This window comes from Crassostrea angulata, chromosome 8, assembly GCF_025612915.1.
Source record: "Crassostrea angulata isolate pt1a10 chromosome 8, ASM2561291v2, whole genome shotgun sequence".
NCBI classification, from domain to species: Eukaryota; Metazoa; Mollusca; class Bivalvia; order Ostreida; family Ostreidae; genus Magallana; species Magallana angulata.
Window position 1 is genome coordinate 23788055 of NC_069118.1, and position 25358 is coordinate 23813412.

The 25358-nt window shown below is 32.6% G+C and overlaps 2 protein-coding genes across 2 annotated transcripts; one reads left to right on the plus strand and one right to left on the minus strand.

Annotated features, from left to right (window-relative positions):
• Positions 1 to 5008: 5008 nt before the first annotated feature.
• LOC128161601 (von Willebrand factor D and EGF domain-containing protein-like) lies at positions 5009 to 14469 on the plus strand. Its single transcript, XM_052824916.1, has 18 exons — positions 5009 to 5176; positions 5617 to 5786; positions 8373 to 8481; positions 8598 to 8842; positions 8977 to 9063; positions 9166 to 9519; positions 9622 to 9707; positions 9793 to 9865; positions 10151 to 10342; positions 10527 to 10738; positions 11168 to 11441; positions 11565 to 11720; positions 11904 to 12081; positions 12347 to 12537; positions 13053 to 13316; positions 13418 to 13541; positions 13647 to 13776; positions 14190 to 14469. The coding sequence occupies exons 1-18, from the start codon at positions 5044 to 5046 to the stop codon at positions 14269 to 14271; spliced, it is 3060 nt and encodes a 1019-aa protein (XP_052680876.1). The 5' UTR covers positions 5009 to 5043; the 3' UTR covers positions 14272 to 14469.
• Positions 14470 to 17385: 2916 nt separating this feature from the next.
• Positions 17386 to 20255, minus strand: LOC128161783 (uncharacterized). Its single transcript, XM_052825174.1, has 2 exons — positions 18440 to 20255; positions 17386 to 18311 (listed from the first exon to the last, which is right to left on the minus strand). Exons 1-2 carry the CDS (start codon positions 20131 to 20133, stop codon positions 18200 to 18202), a joined length of 1806 nt encoding a protein of 601 aa, XP_052681134.1. The 5' UTR covers positions 20134 to 20255; the 3' UTR covers positions 17386 to 18199.
• Positions 20256 to 25358: the final 5103 nt, after the last annotated feature.

Sequence of the window (25358 nt, forward strand, 5' to 3'; positions counted from 1 at the left end):
ATTGTTCGTTTGTTACAATGATGGCTGGGTTTTTTTTCTTCAAATTAAAGATATATGTAAATGTTTCAATTGTTTGAAATATTTCTGCAAACAAAACATGTTGAATAAAGTATAATACCTTGAAGTTGTTCTTCAAATACACAAAGTTCCCAATCATAATTGTAATATATAGGTCATTATCCTATACATAATCAGTATATTTTAATATGGTTTGATTAACAATCTAACAGTATATAATAATTATCAGCAATTGGGGAATAACAATAAAGTTCAAGTTTTCGAGTCATTTCACAGTTTCTGTTAGAAAGTAAGCTGTGTCAAAACCATTTCTTTAATTATATAAAAAAAAATCATATTCAAAAGTCATTTAACGAAAGGTACGATAGGTTTAATCTAAATGATTTTTTTAAATTATGTTCCTCCTTGGGTGCCTCTTAACTGCTTCCATTCCGTTCGTTCAGCAATGTACAGATAGCTCGTAAGAAAGGGTTTGATATATAACTCACGTAAAGTCTCAAACCAAAGATGATCAGTATTTTTTGTAAAGAAACTTTATTTTTGTAAAATATTTCTTAACAATGTTCTTGTAGAGAAAGCACAAAACACGTTTAATATTAATGACTAAAGAGCAACAATATTCCAATCGTTACAATTAATTTTCTGTTTTCTGAAATCTATACAAACATATATCAATTTTGTTTTACATAAATTGCATCGAGACAAGAATTCATTAATTTGCTTTGCAAATTTAAACTGAATTCCTTTAATATATTTCATTTATTTGTGAAACATTATTCATTTAAAATTTGTCTTTTAAATATTTTGCATATTAACCTACATCATTTCCAAAGTTTAATGACAATGCATTTAATTGATAAATTCAATATACGGCATTTTTGAAGTGTCTTAAAAGCAAAATTGAATAAGTCCATTTGAGTATTTACTATTCAATAATACTGTAAAATCAAAGTAAGAGTCTGTTATTGGCAAATGACAGGAGAGGTTATCGAATTATTTGTCTTTTGAAAGCAGATAAAAGACCGTGCTTTGTGGTGTTTTTGAGTTTATAAACCCATTTCATGTATTGTGTCATATCAATCATCTTTATTTAAAAGCCATTCATTCAAGCGTTTCAAACAGATAAACTTAGACGTTCTTTGTTTTAAATGTTACTTGTTTCCAACTAGTATTTAACCAAATAGACATAAAAGAATTTGCAACATTTGATAAAAGGAACACATGACCAGTTAAAATTTGCTTTTGAAAGTTTATCGTTCCTAGAGAACTAGTTGCGTTATCTTATTTTTCTAACAAGCGAATTGAATATATCTTGGTACCCGGAAGTTTTAAGTTTTAAATCATTATACTTTTGTACCTTGAAAGGTGGGGGTCTAGGTAAACATTGGTCTTATAAAGTCATCAGCTAGGATCAAACTGTGTCAGCAATGATTAACGAGTTTAGATTTTATTATCTAATATCACATACTTGTCCATCTTCATAATGCACTTAATTTTCTTTCTTTACGGCTTATCTGAAACGAAAAGATGCATAATCAATAAATGTCAAAGATAGACAACTCACTTGATTTACTTAATTTAATCCATTATCACGCAGCTATGGGGTAAAGACCACTGACAATTCTTTTGCATTTCTACCTGTCCTTTGATTGTATACAGTTTTTTTTAGCAATATCCTTTCTATCCTAATTCTTTTTGAAAGACTTTTCAACAGGCCAGATGTCTTTACCTTGAAGAGACACATACACACAAACCAACGATTTAGCAAGAATATTAAACTTTTACATGATTTCCACATTCTTATATAGCATATAAAAAGATGAACGTAAAAAAATCTCGGTGTTCAAAAGTAACTTTAAAAGAGAAATATTGGGCCAACACAAAAAATTGAGTTTCCCTTCCGCTTCATAGCCCCGCAAGTGCAGAGGGACGTAAATACTGCAAATTGAGATATATCATGAGCCATCGGCCGCTCATTGTACCCTGATGTATTTCAGATATTTTTTAAGACGCACTCTCTATAAATGCATTTAATCACAAACACCAAGTAGCCTCAAACTCAAATTCTTTTCTATGTGTGTCAATTCCACTGTAATTTTAAATTTCTTTAAAAACTTTGAACTTAGAAAAAGTTAAAAGTTAATTTCTTTGCTAAAATTAACTATTACTTGCTGGAAAAAATGCAAGATCAACCAATATACTTCCAGATAGCTGACATAGATTTCAGCTTTTGACATAGATGTCCCTATCCTTCCGGTTAAAATCTCACAAGGTACAATGTATACATGATACGGTTTGATTTTATAACTTTTTTGAATGATTTAATTAAATAAGAGCAACACTTTTGTTAAATTAATGTAGCACATTCTTCCTATGAAGTTAAAGAATCAAAGTACTGAAGTACTGAAAGCCGGGCTCTTTTGGTGTGTCTTTATGAATATTGTGTAGTAAAGACTGAAAATCTCTCTCTCTCTCTCTCTCTCTCTCTCTCTCTCTCTCTCTCTCTCTCTCATGCTTTTAATGTCGGCAAAGCATCAGAGAGCGACCAAATTTTGTAAGCGGCTATAAACAAAAAATATGTATGTCTAGTAGAAGTTAAAAAGTTTAACAGTAGCTGCCTTGAATTTTGCAACAAGCATTATATATTCAATCCTCGTTTCTTCATCGCGCAGCAAAGTAGTTCATGGAAATTCATGCGCATTGTATGTGTCCAAAATGCATAGTAATGTTTTAAAAACACGTTATTAATAAGAAAACTAAAAAAAGATAGACAATTCATTCGAAATTTAAAAAAAAGAAACAAAATGCCAACACTTTTGACAAAACATGGCTCTTTGTGTAACTATTTGGTATAGCGGAAGCTTTACCTTGACGCTGTTTGGTTTTTTTGTTTATTTGTGCTATTTATAGTTACATTGGCGATTTGCCTGCCTTTAACAAGGACTCTGCTTTCAGCAGAGCCCGGCTAATAAAAATTCTGTCTGTACGTTACTACAGTGCTAATCGTTCAATGGAACATTCATAAGCCAAGCCATGTTAAATTATAAAACAAATTAGTTTTACTAAAAACATAAGAGGCAAGCATTTATTCAAACTCTGAAGAACTTCATTAGACAACCATGACGACATCGCCTGATATGTGTACAGAGAGGGTACTCAAAGCAAGTGCCGTGATGCGTGCCTAATCCTGTCTAACCAGTGCTGGCGGTAAATTTTAAATTGTATGGTGGGGGGTCAGATTTTTTGTACAAGCTATTAATGAGTGTCTCTCTCTAACATATGGTGTAAAACTCGATTAACTGAAACAGTACTTCTATATTATTTTGATATCGATTGAATCGAGATATATGCAGTTGAAATCAATACATGTTTCCTCCTTCTTTTATTTGAAGAGACACTCATTTAAAAATTGTCTCTCGAAGATAATGCATTTATTGAGTTTGTAATCAAAGCATTCATAAAGTTTATTGACAGTGCATTTAATTGATAGATTACATTTGTGTGCCATTTTGGAAGCAAAATTGAAACCGAATTTAAGTTTGAGTATTTACAATTCGATGATTATGCTATTAAAACAAAGACAGATTCTGCTTTTGTCCAATAGAAGGAAAAGGTAGCGTCATGTGATAACAAAACATTTGGATAACAGATTAAAGTTCGTGTGAACGGGGTAAAATGATTTATGAATCCGTTTTATGGTTCGTGTCATATCAATCATTGTTATTCAAATACACGTTCTTTAGGCTTTTAAAGAAATTCAAAAATATTTAGGCCAGTGATAATAATTTTAGCTGAGCTTTGCTAAAAGCAGAAGCTTAGTTGTAGGCAGGCAAATCGTCAATGTAGCTACAAATAACACAACTTTAACAGTATACAAAAAACGAACAAAATAAAGTATTTTGCTCTATCAAATACATGTAGTTATGCAAAGTTTTTTTAATCTATTGTTGTTGGTTTTTATACCGAATAAATTATCAAGGAATGTTTTTATTTTGAGTAATAACGTGTCTAAAAGACAATAATATCCATTTTTGGCAAATATACTGAGTAAAATGGGTTGAACATCCATTTTTTCTTTTACAAAACATTGCTATTCAGATGCATATCGAAGAAAAATAAGGTATTGATTTTGTAACTGATATTCCAAAATTAAATGCACTGCTGGATATTTCTATTAGACATAACTATTTTTGGTAATTTTTGCTTACAATATTTAGTTGTTTATGACGGTTTTACGACATGAAAAGCATAAGACAGAGAAAAGAGAGAGAGAGACTTTACTACCAATATGCGTACATGTAATTACACAAAAATATAGCTCGTCTTTCAGTACTCAAGTCTTTGATTTATTCAAGGAGTATCTAAAACATAAATGTTTTATGACAACAATAACATTATTCAAAACAATTTGATAAATCATCAATTTACGGAACTTGTGACAAAATTGTCAAAGGAGTTATGCTAGTAATCAAAGATTCACTAATTTAAATTATAAAGTAAGATTTTGGCATTGTATGTTTTATATATATATATATATATATATATATATATATATATATATATATATATATATATATATATATATATATATATATATATATACATAATTAATTGCTTTATCTGCATTGTTAATCAAAGGAATGGAAACAAATGTACTACCAGAAAGTTTGAAATTAACTTTTTCTGAAATTAGTGTCTTTTGACCTCAAAAGGGTCTAAATATACAAGCGGTGTTGCCAATGACGCATTTGCCTAAACTTGAAACTTGAACATCATTAAGGATAAAAATCTTCTCCTCTACTATATAGCTTATTTTATGATTTTATTTCAATCAACAAAATTCAGTTGCCCTATTGTTTTTGCAAAGAAATTTAAAAACAAGATTCGTAATACTATGCACGCAGAGTTATGATGGAAGTTTAAAATAGGTAAATTGTCTAAGATCGATTCAGATAAGAAGTATATATCAATGAAGATTTCGAATCGTTAACATCATAATATATATTCCAGTGATAAAATCTAGCAATGGTGAAAGTAGTTTGTTTTATTCTTTTTGGACTCATATGTTTTTCGTGGCTTGATTTCGTTTATTCTGAACAGGAGGCTAATCATAAAACATTAAAATCAAAAGAGAATGTTAAGGCGTTTGCACATCTAGGTAAGTTGATTACATTTCTTTTGTAAAATGATGTAATCTTGACAATGCTACATGTAGAATAGAGCAATTAATTTTGCGTTTTAATAATTAACAGAAAAAATCAGTTGCCTTTCTATTATTTTAATACCATAAATGCTGATGGTTTGCAAAGCAAATATTTTGATTTAATCAGAGTGGTTTGATTTTAAGGAAATGGTGTTCACTAAGATCAGTTTTTTTCCTTCTATCAATAGGCAAAATGTAAAATTTGAAAAATACTCTTCTATTTTAAATATGATTTATATTATAACTTCAATTGCTTTAACCATTCAAAATAATCTATATCAGACTATGGATGATAATGTTCGTCGTGTTTTCACTACGCTAAAAGTTAACATTTGAGAATATTTCAATTCATTTATTTTCATCAATCATGCATTAATTCTATTTTCTATTTTCAGCAAACATACAAACACTGAGCAAAACAACAGCTCTAACTTTTCTTAAAAATATTCACCATCGACCCAAACGAGATGGCGATCTTAACATATCTGAAGAATGCATGGAAGACACTTGTGTTTACGAAGAAGTTCGAGAATTCGTCAATTACAAAAAATTGGATCTGACTGTTGCAAGTTATCTAAACATTCTGTTTTGTTTTTAAATGAGAATTTTTAAATGTCACAAAATGATAAAATCATTTCTTAATTACAATTATGCATATTCTATAATGTTAAATTCTTATTTTAAAAAAAGATGATATCCCGTGCAAGCGAGGAAATAAACATATTTTAGATTACCAAGACACATTTCTCCTTGTACCAGTTTATGGCTTTTTTCTTTTTTTTACTTTATTTATTTATTTATTTATTTTTTGCAGCTGACTACCAAAAATGTCTAACCATTTCTTTTCCTTTCAAACCGGGGAGTTGTTGTATAGCACATCTTATCTTTTTTCTAAAGTTTATAAACATTATAAAGTCAAATCTCATTATACATGTAACGGTGATCACTGCCCCAAATGTTGGTTTTGAAAATCGGGTCTTCCAACAATCTGTTGAGATTCCTATGATTACCAATTTCGCTCCATTGTTAGCAAACCTATTTCTATATTCATATGAAGCAGAATTAATGAGAAAAAGAAATCACTCGCTGTGGCCTTCAACACGACATTTAGGCATATCGACTACGTATTATTGCGTGGACCCTGAGGTCCACGCAGAAAATATATAAGCGAGGTTAAACCGGATGCTATGGGGAAAATTCAGCGTGCGCATGAGCTAGTCTGGTTCTTGTGCGTAATGGGTTGCTTAGGGATCCAGGCTAGCACATGAATCGGGATCAGGATTCTATGCTATATGCACATATAAGTTCAAAGGCGCTGTAATTGTAAAGTTGTCAGTGAACAGTACAGAAACAAAGAATTCCTTTTAAAGAAATGATCGGCATGTGATATGAACTGTCAATATTATGAAATAAGTTAATGTTATGCCGAAACTACAACAGGCATCAAATAGCATAATTTGCAATGTTTTGTTGTTTTCCGAAAACTTCCCGATTAAGAATGTTTAAGCATTTAAGTATGATTGAATAATTATGTGACTGTATAAAATAGATGACTGAATAATTCTGTCACTGTATAAAAGTTAAAATCTCCAGAAAATTACATCAAAATATGAAATTAATTTACTCAAAGCTGTCACTGCATAGTTAACAAAGTAGTGCAAAGCGTAATGTTTGCGCAAATAGTAGAATTCACCGAATGCCTATACATGCAGTCTTCATTAATAAAGATCATAATTATTTTAGAGGTATGAACCTAAACTCTGAGATGAAAAGTCAGGGCTATACACTTATAATACAACGTACAAATTTAGTGGTTAAAAGTAGGCGGCTAGAGTCGGAGGAATCTCAGATAATCTTAAGACTTTCACGTTTTCGTTGGAAACACATGCATATGGTCCACGTATTGCAGCCCTTTTTTAAAAGACAGCAACTTGTCAATTAACATTTCTTACTTCCATTTTTACGTCAAATGTATATATACTAGTAAACTTAAAACAAAAGATACCACAGCGTCTGAATCATCTTTTTCATATTTAGATATTTTATTTCAAAAAAACATTGTTGATCATATAGCAACAGCTCTTTATGATAAACGTGATGGCTTTAATATTTCTATCGTCAGGCTTCCTTATTTATTTTGCAATATACATTTACCATCTGCATATGCAATTTTTGACTCTTAGTTGATTTGATACGACACAGTATGCTCTACATATAAACAATATCTAAAACGAGACAAGCCACTGCAAACAAGTTGATAAAACAAGATTATCAAGAGTCTTGATTGAACACTGTCTGTTACATGTAACACCACATATCAGTTTTAGATTAAAAAAAAAAAAAAAAAAAAAAAAAAAAAAAAAAAAAAAAAAAAAAAACTTGTCAACCCAACCCCCAATTTAACTTCCCCGTTTAGGCAAACGCCTACACATGAACACAATATATTCATGGTTTACAACTTAATGAACAATATTTAGTGTCAATCTGTAGTGGTATAAAAATGTATGTACATGTTATTTGAAAAATATTTACATAATTATTTAAATAATGTAAATTTTAAACCAAAGTTGACATATTTAAGGTAACTGCCCGATTATTAACTCACCATGAACTAAACTTCACATTCTGTCGCGACGTTAATTCGTCAATCTGCGTTCTTGGTCATCCCGTTCTGGAAAGCTCGATCCATCAAAACTTAAATCGAATATACTCCTTTTTTATTTAACTTTTGTAATGTCTTTATTCAATATATTCCCTTATTACGTAGTCATTCAACAATACTTTATAGCAAACATATATTATTATGCAAACTCCAAATGACTTGATCCGCCAAAGTGTATCCACCACCTTACTATCATGTTTGGTTTTGCTATCTTATCGAAAATGAGAGAATGTTTTACAGTATTTCTCAAAAATTACTAATCAGGTTAAATTTAATTATTTACAGACATCAACTCACACATGTTGAAATACTAAAGATGTAAGCAGTTACTCTGGTACAAGAGTTTCGTAGTTTAATAAAATGTTTTAATGTATTAGGACAGAAGATAGTGAAATTTAATTCCTTATGTTTGAGTACCATATTTAAAAGCTATTTACGATCATTTCGAACTTAATGTAAATTATTTAAGACGTCAATTATATATTTTAGTGTGATTGGTTAAGAAGAAAGAAATGTGAAGTATGTAAGTCATATGAGGTTTGTAAGACAGTGAATGAAGACTGCAGGAGTCTACGAGCATACACCATAAAATGCGTGGGTGAGTATAATTCAGTCTCTCTCTCTCTCTCTCTCTCTCTCTCTCTCTCTCTCTCTCTCTCTCTCTCTGTTGTGCACTCAAATGAACACTTTAACGTCTACTTTTAATTTTCGTAGATCCAAAACTTCCAACAGTGAGTGCTAGCTTGCACGACGTACAAAACGACAAGGGCGAAATGAAACAAGAACTATTTTTTAGCTGTACATCTGAAGAGATACAGAACAGCGTTCAATATGAATATTTTCAATTCGTTTGGCTCGTTAATAACACTGTTTCCTTCACTAGTGAAATTGTTCATAAAACTAATTTGTCAAGCGGATATTTCTACGAAAGAAATGGAATTCACCATTTAGGAATCGAGGTATATTTACGTATGTTGCATATATGTAATGCAAATACTATTTGATGCCGATTGACACAAGTAAAACATTCAATGCTACTTTGACAATATGTTTAACATAATAAATGTAAAATATATTCAATTTTGGTCCACAGGTAGGGTGCCAATATGTAGCATTTAGATCTGTGGAGGATAATGGAACAGTTTCAAAAGTTAGTGAAAACTTCTTTGCTGGATTAAAGGTATGTGAAAGAGACTGTCAAAGTTATGATAAAATAAAGTTGTTGCTGGTTTTATTTATTTTGGAAAATGAACATTGCGTGATTTTTTTTAAAATTTTGCAGGTTCTACATGAACCAGTTATTATTGAAAGAGGAAGGGAGGGTGTTATTCAACTGCAGTTGACTGTTCCATTTGGTTGTTTTATGTATTACGACGGGGATGAAAAGAAGGTTTCACCTTGTTCGCTACATGTGGAATTAAAAAATCAACAATATATAGAATGCGGGGGCATTCAATCCCAAAGTTTATGCGGGACAATATTTCTGAACGAAAATTGGAACGCTGTCAAAAAGGTGGTCGTACGACACATGAACGATGTGAACTATCAAGTGCCTACCATGCATCTAGTCAAATTTTTTACGTTACCAATGAAATCGCATTCCATCTGGAGTAATGTAGAAATTCCAGAAGTGAAGGTAAATCTATATGAAAACTCAGATTTATTATCGCCTAAAAAACCGCTAAGCCGGAATGATTTACTGAATTTGGATAAAATAAATACATTTTGTAACCTGCAGATTCATATTGAAGAGAAACTGACAAAATGGAAAGGGAAGGCATGTTACTCTCACAGTGACCCCCATATGATGACATTTGATGGAGAGTAAGTTGAAACATATTGCAATATAAAACAATATATCCATCATGAATTGAAACTAATATAGCTTAAAATTTCTTTTCCTTTTAAGGACCTATGATAACCAAAATGCCGGAACTTTCATTATGTACGAGGGTAGAGATGGTTCTAATAATATCATGCAGGTTTGTCGTTGAATTATGTAGGCTCTTCATTGTGTATAATATCAATATTAACCAAAAAATATGCTTACATTGAATGCTAATAAAACTTCTATGATGTATTGTTAATTTCGTTATTATATTTGCTTAATTAATATAATTTATTGCATGTACATATGTACTACGTGAAATTTGATTCTTTAGTCTTATTTGCATTAGTGCAGCGATATACTAGTAAATAAACAATATGAATGAGTTTACAAATCAACTATCACAATTAATCTGAAGCTATATGCTTATAAATTATAGGTTCAAACAAAGCTTACACCTTGCAACAAAGTAACTGGCCCTGGAATCTTCTGCAATTGTGGTATTGCTATACGCGCTGCATCCGACATCTACGTGATCAACAGGTGCCCGGAGGATAAGTTGTTTTTTGGTTTTAAACATTGTGTTGATGACGTTTTGGACGTTAAAAAGCAGGATGATTTTAATTATATCGTAAGTGTAAATTAAAATATATTTTGAAAAAGTATCTTAAAATGGCGGTGAATAATCAATCTTATCAATCTTAACAATTTTAACAAAATGTAAAAAACATGAGTTTTCTTAAAAAAGAGCTGCCTTTAGTGATGGCCTGGAATAAAGCAAAGGGTGTATTTTCAGACATCTTCTCAATTTTTAGATCTATTTTCCGACCAGTACGTATGTACAGTTGCGGTTGTGGACTTATCAAACTGAGAATGTTATTGAAGTCAATATATTCCCATCCGTGTTTGACCAGGAAACTTCAAAAGGCTTGTGTAGCAAATTAGGATCAAACGGACAATTTTTTGATGCAAATGATGAAAGAATTGATGCAAGAAATGATATTTCAAAGTTCATTGATTCATGGAGGTATGTAAGCATCACATACATATACATCCAATTTAACAATAAAAAGTATTCCTCTTTTTTATAGTATGCCTAATAATTTTAGATATGCATTACGATTATATAATTTGAAATACTTTTTCACTTTACATTTTCAAATATTCATCTAAGATGATGAACAACTATTTTGAAAGAATTTTTTTATTCATTGTTTGTGTAATAATTTTCAAGTGTCCTTTATTTATTGCCAGACTCTCTAGTAAGTACAGAAAATGAAAATTATTCGCTTCAAAAAAAAAAAAGTTAAAATGTTTAACTTTTAATAGTTTGGAATGGAGTTACGATAAAGTAATGTCTAAAATATTTGACATTTAGTTGTTAAGATTCAATGATTTACCATAGTTCATGTTTCCGGAGAGATGATCTAAGAAACTGTTTCTCTTGTTTTTCCAGGGTAACAGATGATGCAAATATATTTCTTATGAACGACTTTGATTTCTCAAAACTAAATCCCATGATTACCCCATCATCGCCTTTCTGTTCCTGTTTAGAGGTTGAAGGGCTAGAAAAATACAGTGAAACTGTTACCTGTGGAAAACAATTGAACTGCTCGAAGCCTGACCATCCTATATATAATAAAATGTGTCATGTAAAGTCCAAACGTTCCGCTCGGTCTCTATTCAGTTACATGCCAATAAATATGAAACAAGCACTTAACAGAAGAAAGGTAACTTACTCTTAGTATCTACGCAATACAATCTATATAAACAAAAATTAATTCTAAATCATTAAAAGTAGAACTTATAACATATATTTACACACCGTATTTTTTTAAATTTTTAAAACAAAGCGTTCTGTGGATGCTGCAACAATGATCATGAGCAAAGAAGAAGCACTGGCATTTTGTGAAAGTTACATGAAAGCATCGAAAGCGTTCCAAACCTGCAGAAATGTTCCAAGCATTGACGCTTCAAAAGCAATTGCTTCATGCATTTTAGATATAACGGTTAGAACTATCCTGATACTAAACATTATCTAATTATTCAAATTTACTTCATTTCATCTATCAAATGTTGGTTTTCTACAAGTTTTAACGTTATATAAACAATGATGATCAAATGTTTGTGGCGTCGCTAAAACGTTACGTTATTGACCCAATATTATTTTTCTACACGCCCTTTGCCTACAGCTTACAAATTCCACTTTATGGGCGCCAGCGTCACGTGAGGGTTTCAAAGAGCTCTGTAAAAAAGAATTGCGTCAAAACAACACTTTAAGTGAAAGCGAAGAGGGCAAATTCATGATTGAGCACATAAATAACATAATGTGTCCGAATGAATGTAGCGGGCAAGGTGTATGTAATAATGGTAAGCAATATTTAAAAAACATGTTAATCATGACATCTTTATATGTAGTCTAGAACATGAATAAAATCTGAAAGTTGTTTGTGTAGATATTTATGTATTTTTTTCACTTTTTGTATCATTATTGTCAAATTTTCCATGACATCAAAACAAGACTTAATACACATAATATCTTAAGTAATATTTATGATATTGCTGATTATATTTCAATGATTTCCCCATTTTGTTTAGCGTTACACATACTAATGAAATGTATGCATTTAATCAGGAACATGCGAATGTCAAAATGACTTCGGGGGGTCTGACTGCTCACAAGATCTTTCTATTGCGCCTGATGTCTTTTCGGTTAACCCTGAGAGTAGTGGGCTGTGTGATACATCCGACTGTGAGGACGTTATCGTGGAAGGCAACATGTTTCTACATGGTGATGGCCTGTTGTGTAAAATGGAAAAGTTTCAGGTATCCAGATTTAAAGTAGTCTATCTTACTATGGTATAAGGGTTTGATGGCCATGGCCATTATTTGACTGTATTGATCTTAAGAAAAAAAATCCCTGAATTAAAATATAGAGAAAAATTTCCTACTATAAAACGAAAAGCCTGATGGACTTTTTCCTTTACTAAATAATAGCTTATAGTTAAAAAAAATCATATCTTAAAATTTAGATAGAACTCACTGATTGTTATTTTGTTGACTTTTCAGTCTCCTAAATATAGTTACTAGTATATTGTATAACTAAAGAGAGTTATTTCATGCCATCTGCAGTCGCTATACAGGTGGACGTTTTTAAGGATCAATTACAATTTTGCGTCCACGTTGTTCGTTATCATTGAATTTTTAACAATAATGCAAAACGAAAAGAATGTTGCATTCGTTTAATGTCTGTGTGCACAAATTCATTGAAAACGTTTTCCAGTGATCGTATAAGATACACTGAAAGCATAACATAGACATGAATGTTTTGTTCTTCATAGGCCTCGATTTCAAACTCAAGAGTTTTCTATGAAACCACATACATACCTGCTGAGCTTAATACTTTGACTGATGTCAGATGCCGCCTTCCCAACCCTAGACCAAAACGCTCTACCATGCAGGAAGCCAATCACTTTGTTACAGGTTTCAAAGTCTCAGTGAGCAACAATGCAAAAGACTACAGTACGAGTCATCTTGTGTATATACTAGACTCCACATGCCAAGACACTATTAACGTATCCGGACAACTCCGATTTACCCTAAAGGTAAATGTATAAATATATGTCCTATACGTTCTTGATTAAGATAAGTTAACTAATTGTTAACTTAAACAAGAATTTACATAAACTTTTTTTTTTCGTTACAGAATAATTATTGCTTTATCAATGGAGTGTGTGTTCCCGAAGCTGCTGAATATTGGATTAACAACTGTTATATCTGCAATACCCAATCAAATGTGTTTGTGTGGTCACTCAATTCCACTAAAAATGGTAGATAATGTATATATACAACACTGTATAATCATACAGTATAATTCTTTTTTCTGTTTAGAAAAAAACATACGTCTTTATGACTACCACGATTTTTCATTATAGGTTGTGAAAAATTCGCCAGAAAAGACGAAAACCAAAGTCAGATCTATACAATATCAGCAAGTGTGTGCGGTTGTCTTCTGACACTGATTATCACGACAGTTGTTATCCTACGGAAAATGAAAACTAACGGGTAAGAAAATGTAACTATCCTCCAACAGGCTTTTAAAATTGTTTTCCTGTTTTTGTTTTTACAGATACGCTAATCAAAAGTAGGTGGGTTGGAGAGAGAGAAAAACACATACAGTAAATCAAAATCATCTTGAAGCTAGATCTTTGAATTTTGTTTGAACAATCGCCTTACAAATGCAGACTAGGACAAAAAAGGAGTTGAAACAAATAGAAACTTTTCTCAAGATATGTTGTTTTTACTGTGGATGCACTTTACAAATATTACCGTATAGTTTCAGGCACAAAAGTCAACTCTTTTTCTTTAAGTAAACATAAATGTTTAAACTACCAAAATCGTTAATGGCTCTTTCCTCGCTTGTTCCAAATACTTTTGGTTATGTCATTCAATTATTGTTGTGCGTCATTTTTTCTTAGTCTGAAAATAGAAGATTTCGCCAATCAGCCGCCGCCATATATCGATGCAGCCAAACCAAAACTTTGTTCCAGGAAACTGTGATTCCATGGAATGGGACGTTTAAAGATTACTTTCATGTGGATATTTTAAACTAATGCTGTAGATGATAAATAACATTTTGTGTGTTTTTGTGTGTGTGAAAAATGTTACATAAACTTTGTAGATTTGATTGTTGACGTTTACGAGTAAAGCATGCATAATACAATGTAGAATCTGATATAAATCAAAGTACTGAAGAACCGACGGGAGTTGATTTTATCGTTTATTTTTTTTTTTTAATCAACGATATATTATTTTGCATGACAAGTAGTTTCCTATATATATTTGATTTATGCACTTTTTTTAAAAAATGAATTATTCTCCGACAAGAATTTCGCAAAAACCCCATATGAATAATGTTGTGTAATATTCAAAGAATTAATTCCATCAAACTACGTATCAGTAATCGGCATTTCAAAGAAATAGCATGGATCGAAGCACTATTGAACTCTAGTCTCGTCTGTCTCCGTTAATCTACGATAAGTAAGAGAGACTCTGCTTGTCGGAGATTTACGGATATGTTGAACTCTGGCGTAGGAATACATACCATGTACAACTACAAAAAAATATCTAAATTGTTCAAACCATTTAAAATTTGACTATTAACAAGGCATCTATAAATAAGTTTCCTTAAAAAACAATGTTTATGAATACATTACATCGAATTTATCGATTATTTTCGATAAAAGATATCAGCGGTGTTAGTTTGTGCTTTGGTCCAAACACTGTTTCACTTTCGGTTTGCCCGGGTAACTGCATAGGAGAGTTGATTTAAAATAAACCCCCAAAAAGCATTTCTGATAACACAAGTTTACTTTCTAAATAAAAAAGCTTATTAAATTAAGATTGTAGAATGGTAGGTTAGTTTTTATATTTATTTTTTTTTTGCAATTTCAATGGTTTCAGAATAAAAATTTCCGCTCAATAAAATTTTGGATTTTCCATAGATTTATACATGTATGTAAATATTTGGAAGTTTAAGATATTGTTTTGATCGATCAAGGAGCAACACGCATAATATGCAAAAGGACATCAAAGAAAGATGTAATAATTATCTACTATAGCTACTTACATGTTGGTAAAAGCTGATATTTAAATTCAATAAGCCTACAAGTGCAGTTAAAATCATTCTAAGTAAAACAGATGTGTTTCCTCGTAAGCAAACGTCGTTTCACTAGATTGCATATGGCTTGTCGGTTTCAACTGAATGATTTACAAATCGAGTTTTTGAGATCAATAGAAATAAATACTAAGTGGAGTTTAAACTTAAAAGGTAAACACCAAATTAGAATATTGTAGTCTAAATTAATTGCAACTTATCATTTATCATCCATAATAAAAGCTTTTAATTCTAGTGAAAGAGCAACAACTCGTCTATACTTGTTCGCAGACAAATGTTTTTAAAACCAAGTTTGATATACACATCGCTTTTAAAACGCCATTTTGTTCCAGAATGATAACATTCTGTCGGGGTACATAATAGCTATACATCGTTTAAATAAACTCTTCTAACGAGGAGGATAATTTAAGAATGAAATCACCAAAACGCCTCAGTATATGTCAATTTTGCTTATGCATCAAGCTTTCAAGTACTATTTATTTGATTATAAGCTGTAAGTTTCGTTCGGAAATCTTAATAATGTACTGTTTCCCTGCTTTTGACACTACAGTTTTGCATGTCATCTGAAGCACACGATCATTTATAAGTGACTATTGATAAAGGTAAGCAGATATTATGATATTTTCACTTATATATGTACAATATGATGAAGATATGTAAAATGACTATAAAAATTTATCACTTGATTTCTCAATCTGAGCCTAACTGCACAAATGTAAAACATTCGCAGTAAAAACTTTAATTGGAGGTAAATCAAAAGGTAAGGGATATGTTAAAAAGGTTATAGGTAGCAATTGCAGCGAACATTTGCAAACAACAGTTTTCTGAATTGGAACATGTTTTCATTGCCACAGGTACATCTGTACGACTATGGACATCTAATATATACATGTAACTGCATCAATATGTTAATATGCGAAAGGTTGTTGTTTATAATTGCAATTGTATATTAAAAGGTAAAAGACAATAATTTATTCAACTAAATCAATTGTGTTTTAAATAGTTGATAATATACATGTATAATGCATTCTTTTAAAGTATAATTTTTCAGGTTCAAACATTATCGTAAGCAATTACCTTATGTCTTAAGATTTAGCATAGATTTGTTCTTTTTCAATCTTTCAGAAAGAGTTTTTTTTTAAATTTTAAATAGCAAGAGAGACTCTCTGCTTGTCTGAGATTTACGGAGAAAGCCGAGCGTCTGGCTGACCGAGACTATATTGGACTCTGGCGTAGGAATACATAAAATGTACGCCTTCAAAAAATATCTAAATTATCCGTACCATATAAACTCTGACTTTTTACAAGGAATCTATAAATAAGTTTCCTTGAAGAACTCATTAAATCGAATTTATCGATTAGAACTATATGTTATCGGTGGTTTGTTGATTTGTGCTTAGGTCTAAACACTGTTTCACTTTCGGTTTGCCCGAATAACTGCATAGGAGAGTTGATTAATTTAACTCCCTAAAACGATTATACATGTAATTCAATTGTCATAGTGGAAAATATGCATAACAGAAAATGTGAGCGCCACATTTCGGTTAATACTTGAAGACTGACACTAAAGATTTGGTTGATTTATGTTAACACCTTGATAAAGTCCTTTAACATTTGACAATATATCTTGTAGTTTTTGAACAACACTTTCATGCCACCAGTAGCTGTGGATTAATTTCATTTGGTTTGGATATCTGCTCTCATCTTATTAATGAAACCGCTACGTAAAATAATTCCTGATTAATTGAGACTATGCTAACAGTTATTCACTGCTTGCAGCAGCGGCAACAATAGTACATATATTGAATATTTGCATATATTTAAGTAAAAGTAAGACATTTCTGTAGGACATTTTCAAAATTCACTTATTTCAGAAATGTGCATCATTAACATTTTTAATAGTCAATTTTATTTTGAAAAAATTCCACTCAAAATTCCTAAAGTAGTCGCAAATAGAAATAAAAAAAATGGCCCGATACTAGTAACAACAATCTGTCTCAACTTCAATTTTCTTTATTGTAAAAAACATGACTGTAGTTTGTTAATATGTACATAAATTCCGTAAACTGTTCTACGACTTTATCTTCTAGGGTGTCGAATTAAGCTGAATTTAGTATGCACTGTATCAAATGTTCAAAAGCCTTTGTAGGCCGACAAGGACAGTTAGTATGACTATCGATAGGTGAAATACTAGAAAGCACCATTCCAAGATTGACAAGAGATGTTTGTAAAACACTTATGCCCCCTCCCTTGGAAACATCTGCGAAGAAAATGAACGGAAACTGCAAATAATTGAATTTTTTCTATGTCCAAGGTGCATACAGTACCGATCAGACCCAGCTTAACACCAGAGTAAAACCCAACTAAAGCCTGGGTTTACCTTCTGGGTTTACTTTCGGGGTTTACTTTTCTTTGGGTTTACTTTGGGTTTACTCGAGAATTGCTTTTGTGGTCATCTGTACACACTGAAATGTGAAGCAGACCTGTATTTTATCTGTCTACCCAGAGTAAATTTAGGGTTTAGTTGGGGTTAACTTTCTGTTAGGTTGAGTCTGATCGGTACTGAAACTCTGTTGAAAATTGCTCGATCGTATCCAAAATCAAACTTGACCTAGACATTATATCGATAAACCTGTATACCAAATTTCATTTCAATACGTGCACCCTCTGCGAAGAAAATGAACGGAAACTGCAAATGATTGAAATTTGTTACGTCCAAGGAGCATAGCTCTGTATCAAATTGCTCAATCGCAACCAAAATCAAACCTGATCTAGATATTATTATGATAAACTTGTATACCAAATTTCATTTCAATATGAGCATTTTTTGCGAAGAAAATGAACGGAAACTGTTGGTGGACCGACCGACAGACAACAGCAAAGCAACACGCTGTCCCTTCTTCGAAAGGGAGCATAAAATATCCTAAAATAAATCAACAAAAACAACTGTTACACATTGCAATTCAAACAAATAGATTAATACATGTACTACAACAGCAAGTACTTAGCCTAATAGAATTTCAACTTGAATTTTCATTTTTTTATAATTACTTTAGATATTTGATTTTCTTGACATTTCCAGTGATCAGTTCTGCCACGTACAAAATGTCATTTTCGTCGACACATATCCCCCAAGGATCAGAAAAAGAGTTTAGGTGACGTAAAAAGTTACCGTCTGCATCTATGATATGGATACAGTGGTTGTCACTGTCTGACGTCAGTATGTTGGATTGGCTGTCCGTTGCTATACCAAAAGGGTGGAACTGTTGCTGATTTGGAGAGCTTTGTGGTTGCCCATTATACTGAAATCGGAGACGACCACTCTGAGCAACCACAACCACTACATTTGCTCCATTGTCGGCAACGCAGATGTCCCGATTTCTATTTTCCGCCAAATATTTGATGAAATTGTTGGCTGAAAGTAATTGTTGTCCATTGTCTCCATACTGTATCGTCTGTTTCTCAACGAAGTCTGTATATCGGACAACCTTTGATTCTGAACCGTCTTCTTTGTACATAGAAACGAGCAAATCGTTAAAGAAAGTGACACATAGGTTGACAGGTATCCATTCATGCAAGGTGATCTTTTCTTCTATATTACCAGTACCATTCTTCACAACATTTATGGACGATGACTTCCAGTCAGTATAGAGAATATCTCCATCTTCAGTGACTGTGATATCATTTGGTATTTCTCCCGTGCTTGAATGTATTGTTTTTGTAAGTCTGCCTTCACTATCAAAGCAGTTCATGTCGGAAGCTTTTCTACTGATCCAGATGTTCTCATTTCCTACGACAGCAATACTATTAAGTCCCTCCAATTCTGTTATAAACGTGGTCACTAGTTCCTCTTCATTCAGAAATTCCTTAATTTCTGGTTGTTTTCTCTTCAGTGTATATCCTTGTTCATCTAATGCACTGGAAAATCGTGTTAAAAAACCAAAGATGTTGCGCATATCTTCTGTATTTATTGATTTAGCATTGAACGTTGGTAATGTAATTTGGACCTTATATGGAAGTTGTCTGAACTCTTCTATTCTAGATTTGTACACCATAATTTCCATTATATCGTTTGATTGCTCAATTTCCCACAAATAACGCATTGCTTGTTGAATTGAATTTCGCTGTTGGACAACTCCGTCCAACTTTTTCTTCAAAATATCAAGATGGCTATTTTTCATTTCATTTAATTCATTTTTCATGTTGCCAATGACATTGTCGACTTCTTTGTGCAATTTTTCGCCATGTTGGATTATTGAAAAAATTACCTCATCATAGGCATTGTCTAATCCAGCCACTTGGGATTCAAGTTCAGAAACAATAGCGTCATATGTTGGAGATATGATATTTTTAAGTTCTCGCGCATCTTTTCGAACCGACTGCTTTGTGGTCAAATTCACCTGAGATAAATGAACTAAATCGTGTCCTTTGTGGGAATTGGAAGACACACAGAGAGAACATAAACAAACGTTACATTCTACACACTTAAACTTATTTCTCTTGTTCTCATGAATAGTGCATCTTGCGTAGACGAGGGTTGATTTCCGCTTTTGGAATGGCACTACTTTGTGGTTGTCGTAACCATTAGCAATATGGCTGCCAATACAGGGTATGCAAAGTCGGATGTGGCAGAAATCGCAGTACATCTCCCCAACATTCTCCTTGCACAGTTCACAGCGGATGACGTCTTGACCACTCCGCCGGGGATCCATTTGAGATAGTGAAATTTTCTGGAAAAAAGTCATAAATCGGAATCAATAACAGCTGCTGTACTTTTGGATGTGATTTGATATAAATTTGAGCTAAAGATTTGAATTTTTAATCCCTTGCATGTTTGATACACATAAATTTGGAGTTTGGTATTTCGAATAATAAATAATGTTGATAGGTGATTTAATTTTCTATATATGTAAACAAAGTTACAAATGAGATATTGCTTTAAGAAAAGTATATATCATCCTTATCATTTATATGCAGAAAAAAACTATTTATTGATTAAAACTGATTAAACCCCTGTTACACCGGAGCTGCGCCCTCACGGCGATGCCGCTGCGTCCTTAAATAATGTAAAACGCCAAGGTAAACGCAGTAGAGTATCCTACAGCGCCGTAACAACGCAACGGCATCTTCGTCCGTCGCAGTGGGATCGCCTTGAAATTTTAGAACGCCATGCGACGGCGCGCACTTTGAACATGCACAAAATACGCGCCGTGGCTTTGCGTTCTGATAAACACGCCGTAGTTCTAAGCGTAGTGAGGTCGCCGTGGCAGCGCCGTAAGATCTCCAACAGCGCCACGAGAGTTCCATCGGCGCGCTCAAGGAACGCAGCTAATCGCAGTGTAGACGCAGTGATAAGTCAATTGCGCTTGCACGGAGACCTCACGGAGTCCTTTGGGATCTCACTGCGTCTCTGTAGCGCTCTCACTGCGCATCCACAACGTTTGAACAAGTTGTTTTTCATTTGGCTGCATTCACACAGCGACCCCAAAGAGCTGTTGCTGCGTTCATTGCGCTCATTGACGTTTCTTCTGCGTTTATACCGCGCTCCCACGGCGTTTCTAGTGCGTTGTCATCAAGACCACGAAAACTCGAACAATGGCTGTTGTACAATAGCAATCGATGTAATAATTATCAAACTGGATGTAGAAGACTATGTAAAAAGTAGCATTTGCTAATATTCCAAGACCTATCAATGGACGTAGATGGAATTCATGCCACTTAGTTTTTATGTTTTCACATCTTTTCTATGTTTTTTAACAACTAATAGCGGATCTTTTTTGTAGACCTGACTACTAAGAGTTTTTTCCTAGTCATTCACAAATGTTTTAGAAGTAGTTATGTTTCAATTACAATGTACCTTTTCATAAAATCAAAACAATTTTTTAATAATTTATTTACTAGTTGTAAATTCTTGTTTGTTCCCCATACAATTATACAAATTAATATTAACCAACCAAGAAGTAAAGAACGTCTTGTGAGCGCAGTCAGCTCGCAGAGCACGCCGTGGAGGCGCGGTAAAAACTCCTGGCACGTCATGAGCGCTAGGCGGAGACTCAGCGAGAGCGCAGTTAAATCGCCAAGTAGAAATCGGTGGCAACGGAGTTACACGCCGTGGGAGCTCCGTAAGAACGCCTCGGTCGCCGTCAGGACACCGTGACATCTCCACTTGTAAAATTTTCAAATAAAACTGTACATTTTTCTGAATTTTCCTTGCGATCCTACCGCGATTCCATGAATTTTACAACGCCGTAAACACGCCGTGGGGACGCAGCTTGGTGTGACAGGGCCTTTAATTCATGTTTACAAAAAAAATGTGTCACTCGCTTACATTGTACGACTCAACAACTGGCGTGCATTTTTTGGTTGCCTTGTAGGATTGAGGGTTACCTTTAAAGGGGTATTGTAAACAATTTGCGATATTTTTAATTTTTTTTCTTTTGGTCGGTGAGAAGTAAAGGTGTATAAACGACAGTCGCTTATATTTTTAAATAATAATTATTAATGTTTTATAACTCGCAAAAGATATACGAAGTGTACATTAAATTTCTTCTTTCAGTTGTACATAACTGAGTGAGACCTACGTCACGCATACGGAATGCATTAACGTTGCACGCCAACAAATGCAAAGTAGTCATTAAGGAAAATTCATTGCCTAAATCTTCAGTTCAAATGATCAGAAATTACACGATTTAGAAAACAAGAGATCTTCGTATTTTTGGGACAAGCCCAATCATTGGTACACATATACCTGTACGTACAATTTATAATTACGATCAGATGTATCATTAATAGCTGAAAATATGTTGTTATCATGTTACATACAGTATCGTTGATTTTTACAAACAGTTATTAAGGATATGCAATACTTACATAATTTATTATATACTCGTTAAATGTCTACTTTGTGTACACACCCTCGTTGCGTAGCGGTTCAAAAAAAAAAAATACGACGGCGCAATCGTGTCAATAGGCTAATTTAATGACGACGGGTTTCTACAAGGAAGGTGTAGGGTATTCAGTTCAAATTCTATTTTTCTTTAAGGAAACTAATACATGTATTATATTTTTGAAAGGCATTCTATGACCAAATATTTATTTTTAATTTTAAAAATTCGTAACAGTATTAACGTTTTCATAGAAGCTTCGCCTTTTTTTATCCATTACAGATGCAGATCATTTATTTTTAATTCAGAGTCCAAAACAGACAAGTACATGGCATATAATTATATTTACATCTACCAAGTATTGTTCCCTCTATTTCTTACGGAAACTTAACATATATAATTCATTGCTGTATAGAAACAGCCAGACTGAAATCTACACGCCCCGTTTATCGATTGATCGAAATCTACATGCAGCGGCTGAAACTGACAAGAAAATGACAGAACAGATATCGACACGCCCTGTTTATCGATTGGTCCAAACCTACAGCGACCTAGGAAAAATCACGGACTGCACGAAATAATCATGACGATGTCAGACTCAAAGTCTCACAGTAGACGATTTGGCTGTTTCTTTTAGCTAACGAACTTACGTACATTAACAGTAATTTAGTGAATTTTACCTACTTTTCATAGTCAATTTATCAGTTAGCTAAAAGAAAGATGTTAATATAAACAACACAATGCTTTCTTTGATGATTGAGGTTATGAAGGTAGCGATCACTGCAGAGGTTTTTTTTCTGCAGTGTCGCTACCTTCATATCCCGAATGAATCACCAAAGAAAGCATTTTATTGTTTAAATAATTACAAGAGAAATTCAGACTTTGCCAAACCCGATTTCACCCCAAAAAGAGTGTCCTACCCTTACTTTTTTATACATGCACATGCAGTATATTTACAATAACTTCCAGGGCCCGTGGCTAATAAATAATCAACAGTACTCTGACCTAAGGGATTGAAACAGGTATAATGCCCAAAAATGTCTCCTAAACATCTTCCATTCATAATGCGTAATTGATTTTGTATACAGTGAGGTTGCCATTAACGAATCGTCTCCATTACCGAATCACTTTCAGATAAACAATTCTGTATTTTTCTATTAAAGGTTCAATACTTAACTTAACATATCCTGTCATGTAGAATTATTCTTGTTTGAATAATTTATCATGAAATTATTAAATTTTATCTTGTTTTATGTCGTAATTTCTAAACAAACATGAACAAGCTTTTTGAAGACGCAGACAAAAAGCATGCGTGCAGCTGACTACTTTCACTTTTCGGTTGAGCTCTGATGTGAACAGTTCATTGTATGTAAGCATATTTGGTATAGATGTTTAATAAAATTATCTGTCTACAAGCACTGAAAGGGTCAAACAATTTCTTATTCAGAGAATAATTATATTGGCTATAATGTTGTGGGTAGTCAGGGCTCCAATAACGAATCACTGAGATGGGGGGGGGGGGGGGTCATCGGAGGGATCATGTCAAAATTAATTGATACCTCTACGATTATTTGCACATCTGCTTCAATAAAAAAAAACCCAGAAACAACAATAAAAGATTTTAAAAACACATCTCGTTCCCATTTTCTAGAACATTTTTCCATTCGATTATGATTTCAACCATAGTTTGGTTTCCCCAATTCCCTGTATTAATTAATACGGATATTTATTGATTTAAAAACCCATGCCTTTCAAATTAAAGTTATTCGTATTCGATGTCATTTAGTAGTTTATTTCCTAAAAAAAAATAATTTCCTTGAACATGGATCCAGTTTGCAGATTCACTCTACTTTTTTATTTTTGTTTTAAAAAATTTTCATAAGTACAAACGATCGCTGATTCCATACATGTACAGGTCATGGAAAATATTTATTTTCCTTGAACACCCATCCAGTTTGCACATTCAGTCATTCACTATACATTTCTAGATTTGTTTTAAAATATTTCATAGTACAAATGATCGCCGATTCAAAACGTCTGTCTTCCTGGTATTTGTTCTTCCATTTCTATCGGTGGGGGTCTTCTTTTTTTATTGCTGGATGTCAATACTGGGTCCTGTTTTTGTTTGTTTTGTTTTTTTGGTTGCTTAATTATACAATCACTAAACACATTTCTAGGCAATTTTGTGTATTTTAATTTGTTTACTTTAAAATCGCCCTTGGATATGCTTCTAGATCTTTTAAAACCTTTTTTTATAATTAGTTACCGTGTGTATATATTCAAATTTCAACCTTTCTAACGTAACTGCTAAAAAAATCTTTAAAAAATTCGGAATGGCTTTTTTTTTTGAATAAATAAAAAAAAATGCAGAAATGTAAATTCATTTTTTTCTTCTTTTTTTTTTTTTTTAAATTTTTTATTCGTGAGTTATTTTCCTCACGATATTCTTCAAGTTTCTATATGTTTATTTTATTTTTTTTAAGTGTCGTTGCGCCGCATTAAAAATTTATGATGTAGTATATGTTATAAAAACCCAATCTGATACAATCAATGTTGACACATAATTTCAATGCAAATAACTTAAACCCGTTGCGACACAAACTTCATCATTCTGTGAGTTCTATGAACTGAATAACGTCACTTGTCTATGCAATTTTTGGCAAACCCTCGTACATGTCGTATTTCGTTTTTTTTCTTGATCCATTTACATGCCATTGTATATTTCTTTGTAATTTCATGAAAAGATGTTCATATACACGTATCTCATAAAATTGACAATATTGATGACTTACAATGACTAAAAACTAATTGATTTTTAATAAACTGGTGGATCAAAGTTTACAAATCATGCAGTCATTTTTTTTACCTTTGAATTCATTGTTATTTTTTCATGAATTGTCGGTTTCAATAGAATGAACACTTAACTCAAAATGAAAAAAAATATTAGCATTTCCATTTTGCTTATTCATGCTTTAAAGCATATTAAAACTTAAAAAAAATATTTCGACACTGTCCCTAACAAAAACTAATCAGCTGTATATCACGTGATTCGGTAATGGAGAAAATGATCCGCTAAAGGAGAAAAC

Bases quoted from the DNA above. Each gene is read 5' to 3' on its own strand.
- LOC128161601 (XM_052824916.1), top strand. From the start codon at position 5,044: ATGGTGAAAGTAGTTTGTTTTATTCTTTTTGGACTCATATGTTTTTCG. The intron at 10,739-11,167 runs GTATGTAAGCAT...TTGTTTTTCCAG, and splicing joins AAGTTCATTGATTCATGGAG to GGTAACAGATGATGCAAATA. The intron at 13,542-13,646 runs GTAGATAATGTA...TTTTCATTATAG, and splicing joins ACTCAATTCCACTAAAAATG to GTTGTGAAAAATTCGCCAGA.
- LOC128161783 (XM_052825174.1), bottom strand. From the start codon at position 20,133: ATGACTTTTTTCCAGAAAATTTCACTATCTCAAATGGATCCCCGGCGG. The intron at 18,312-18,439 runs GTAATTATAAAA...GATTTATTTTAG, and splicing joins AAGAAAATCAAATATCTAAA to GATATTTTATGCTCCCTTTC.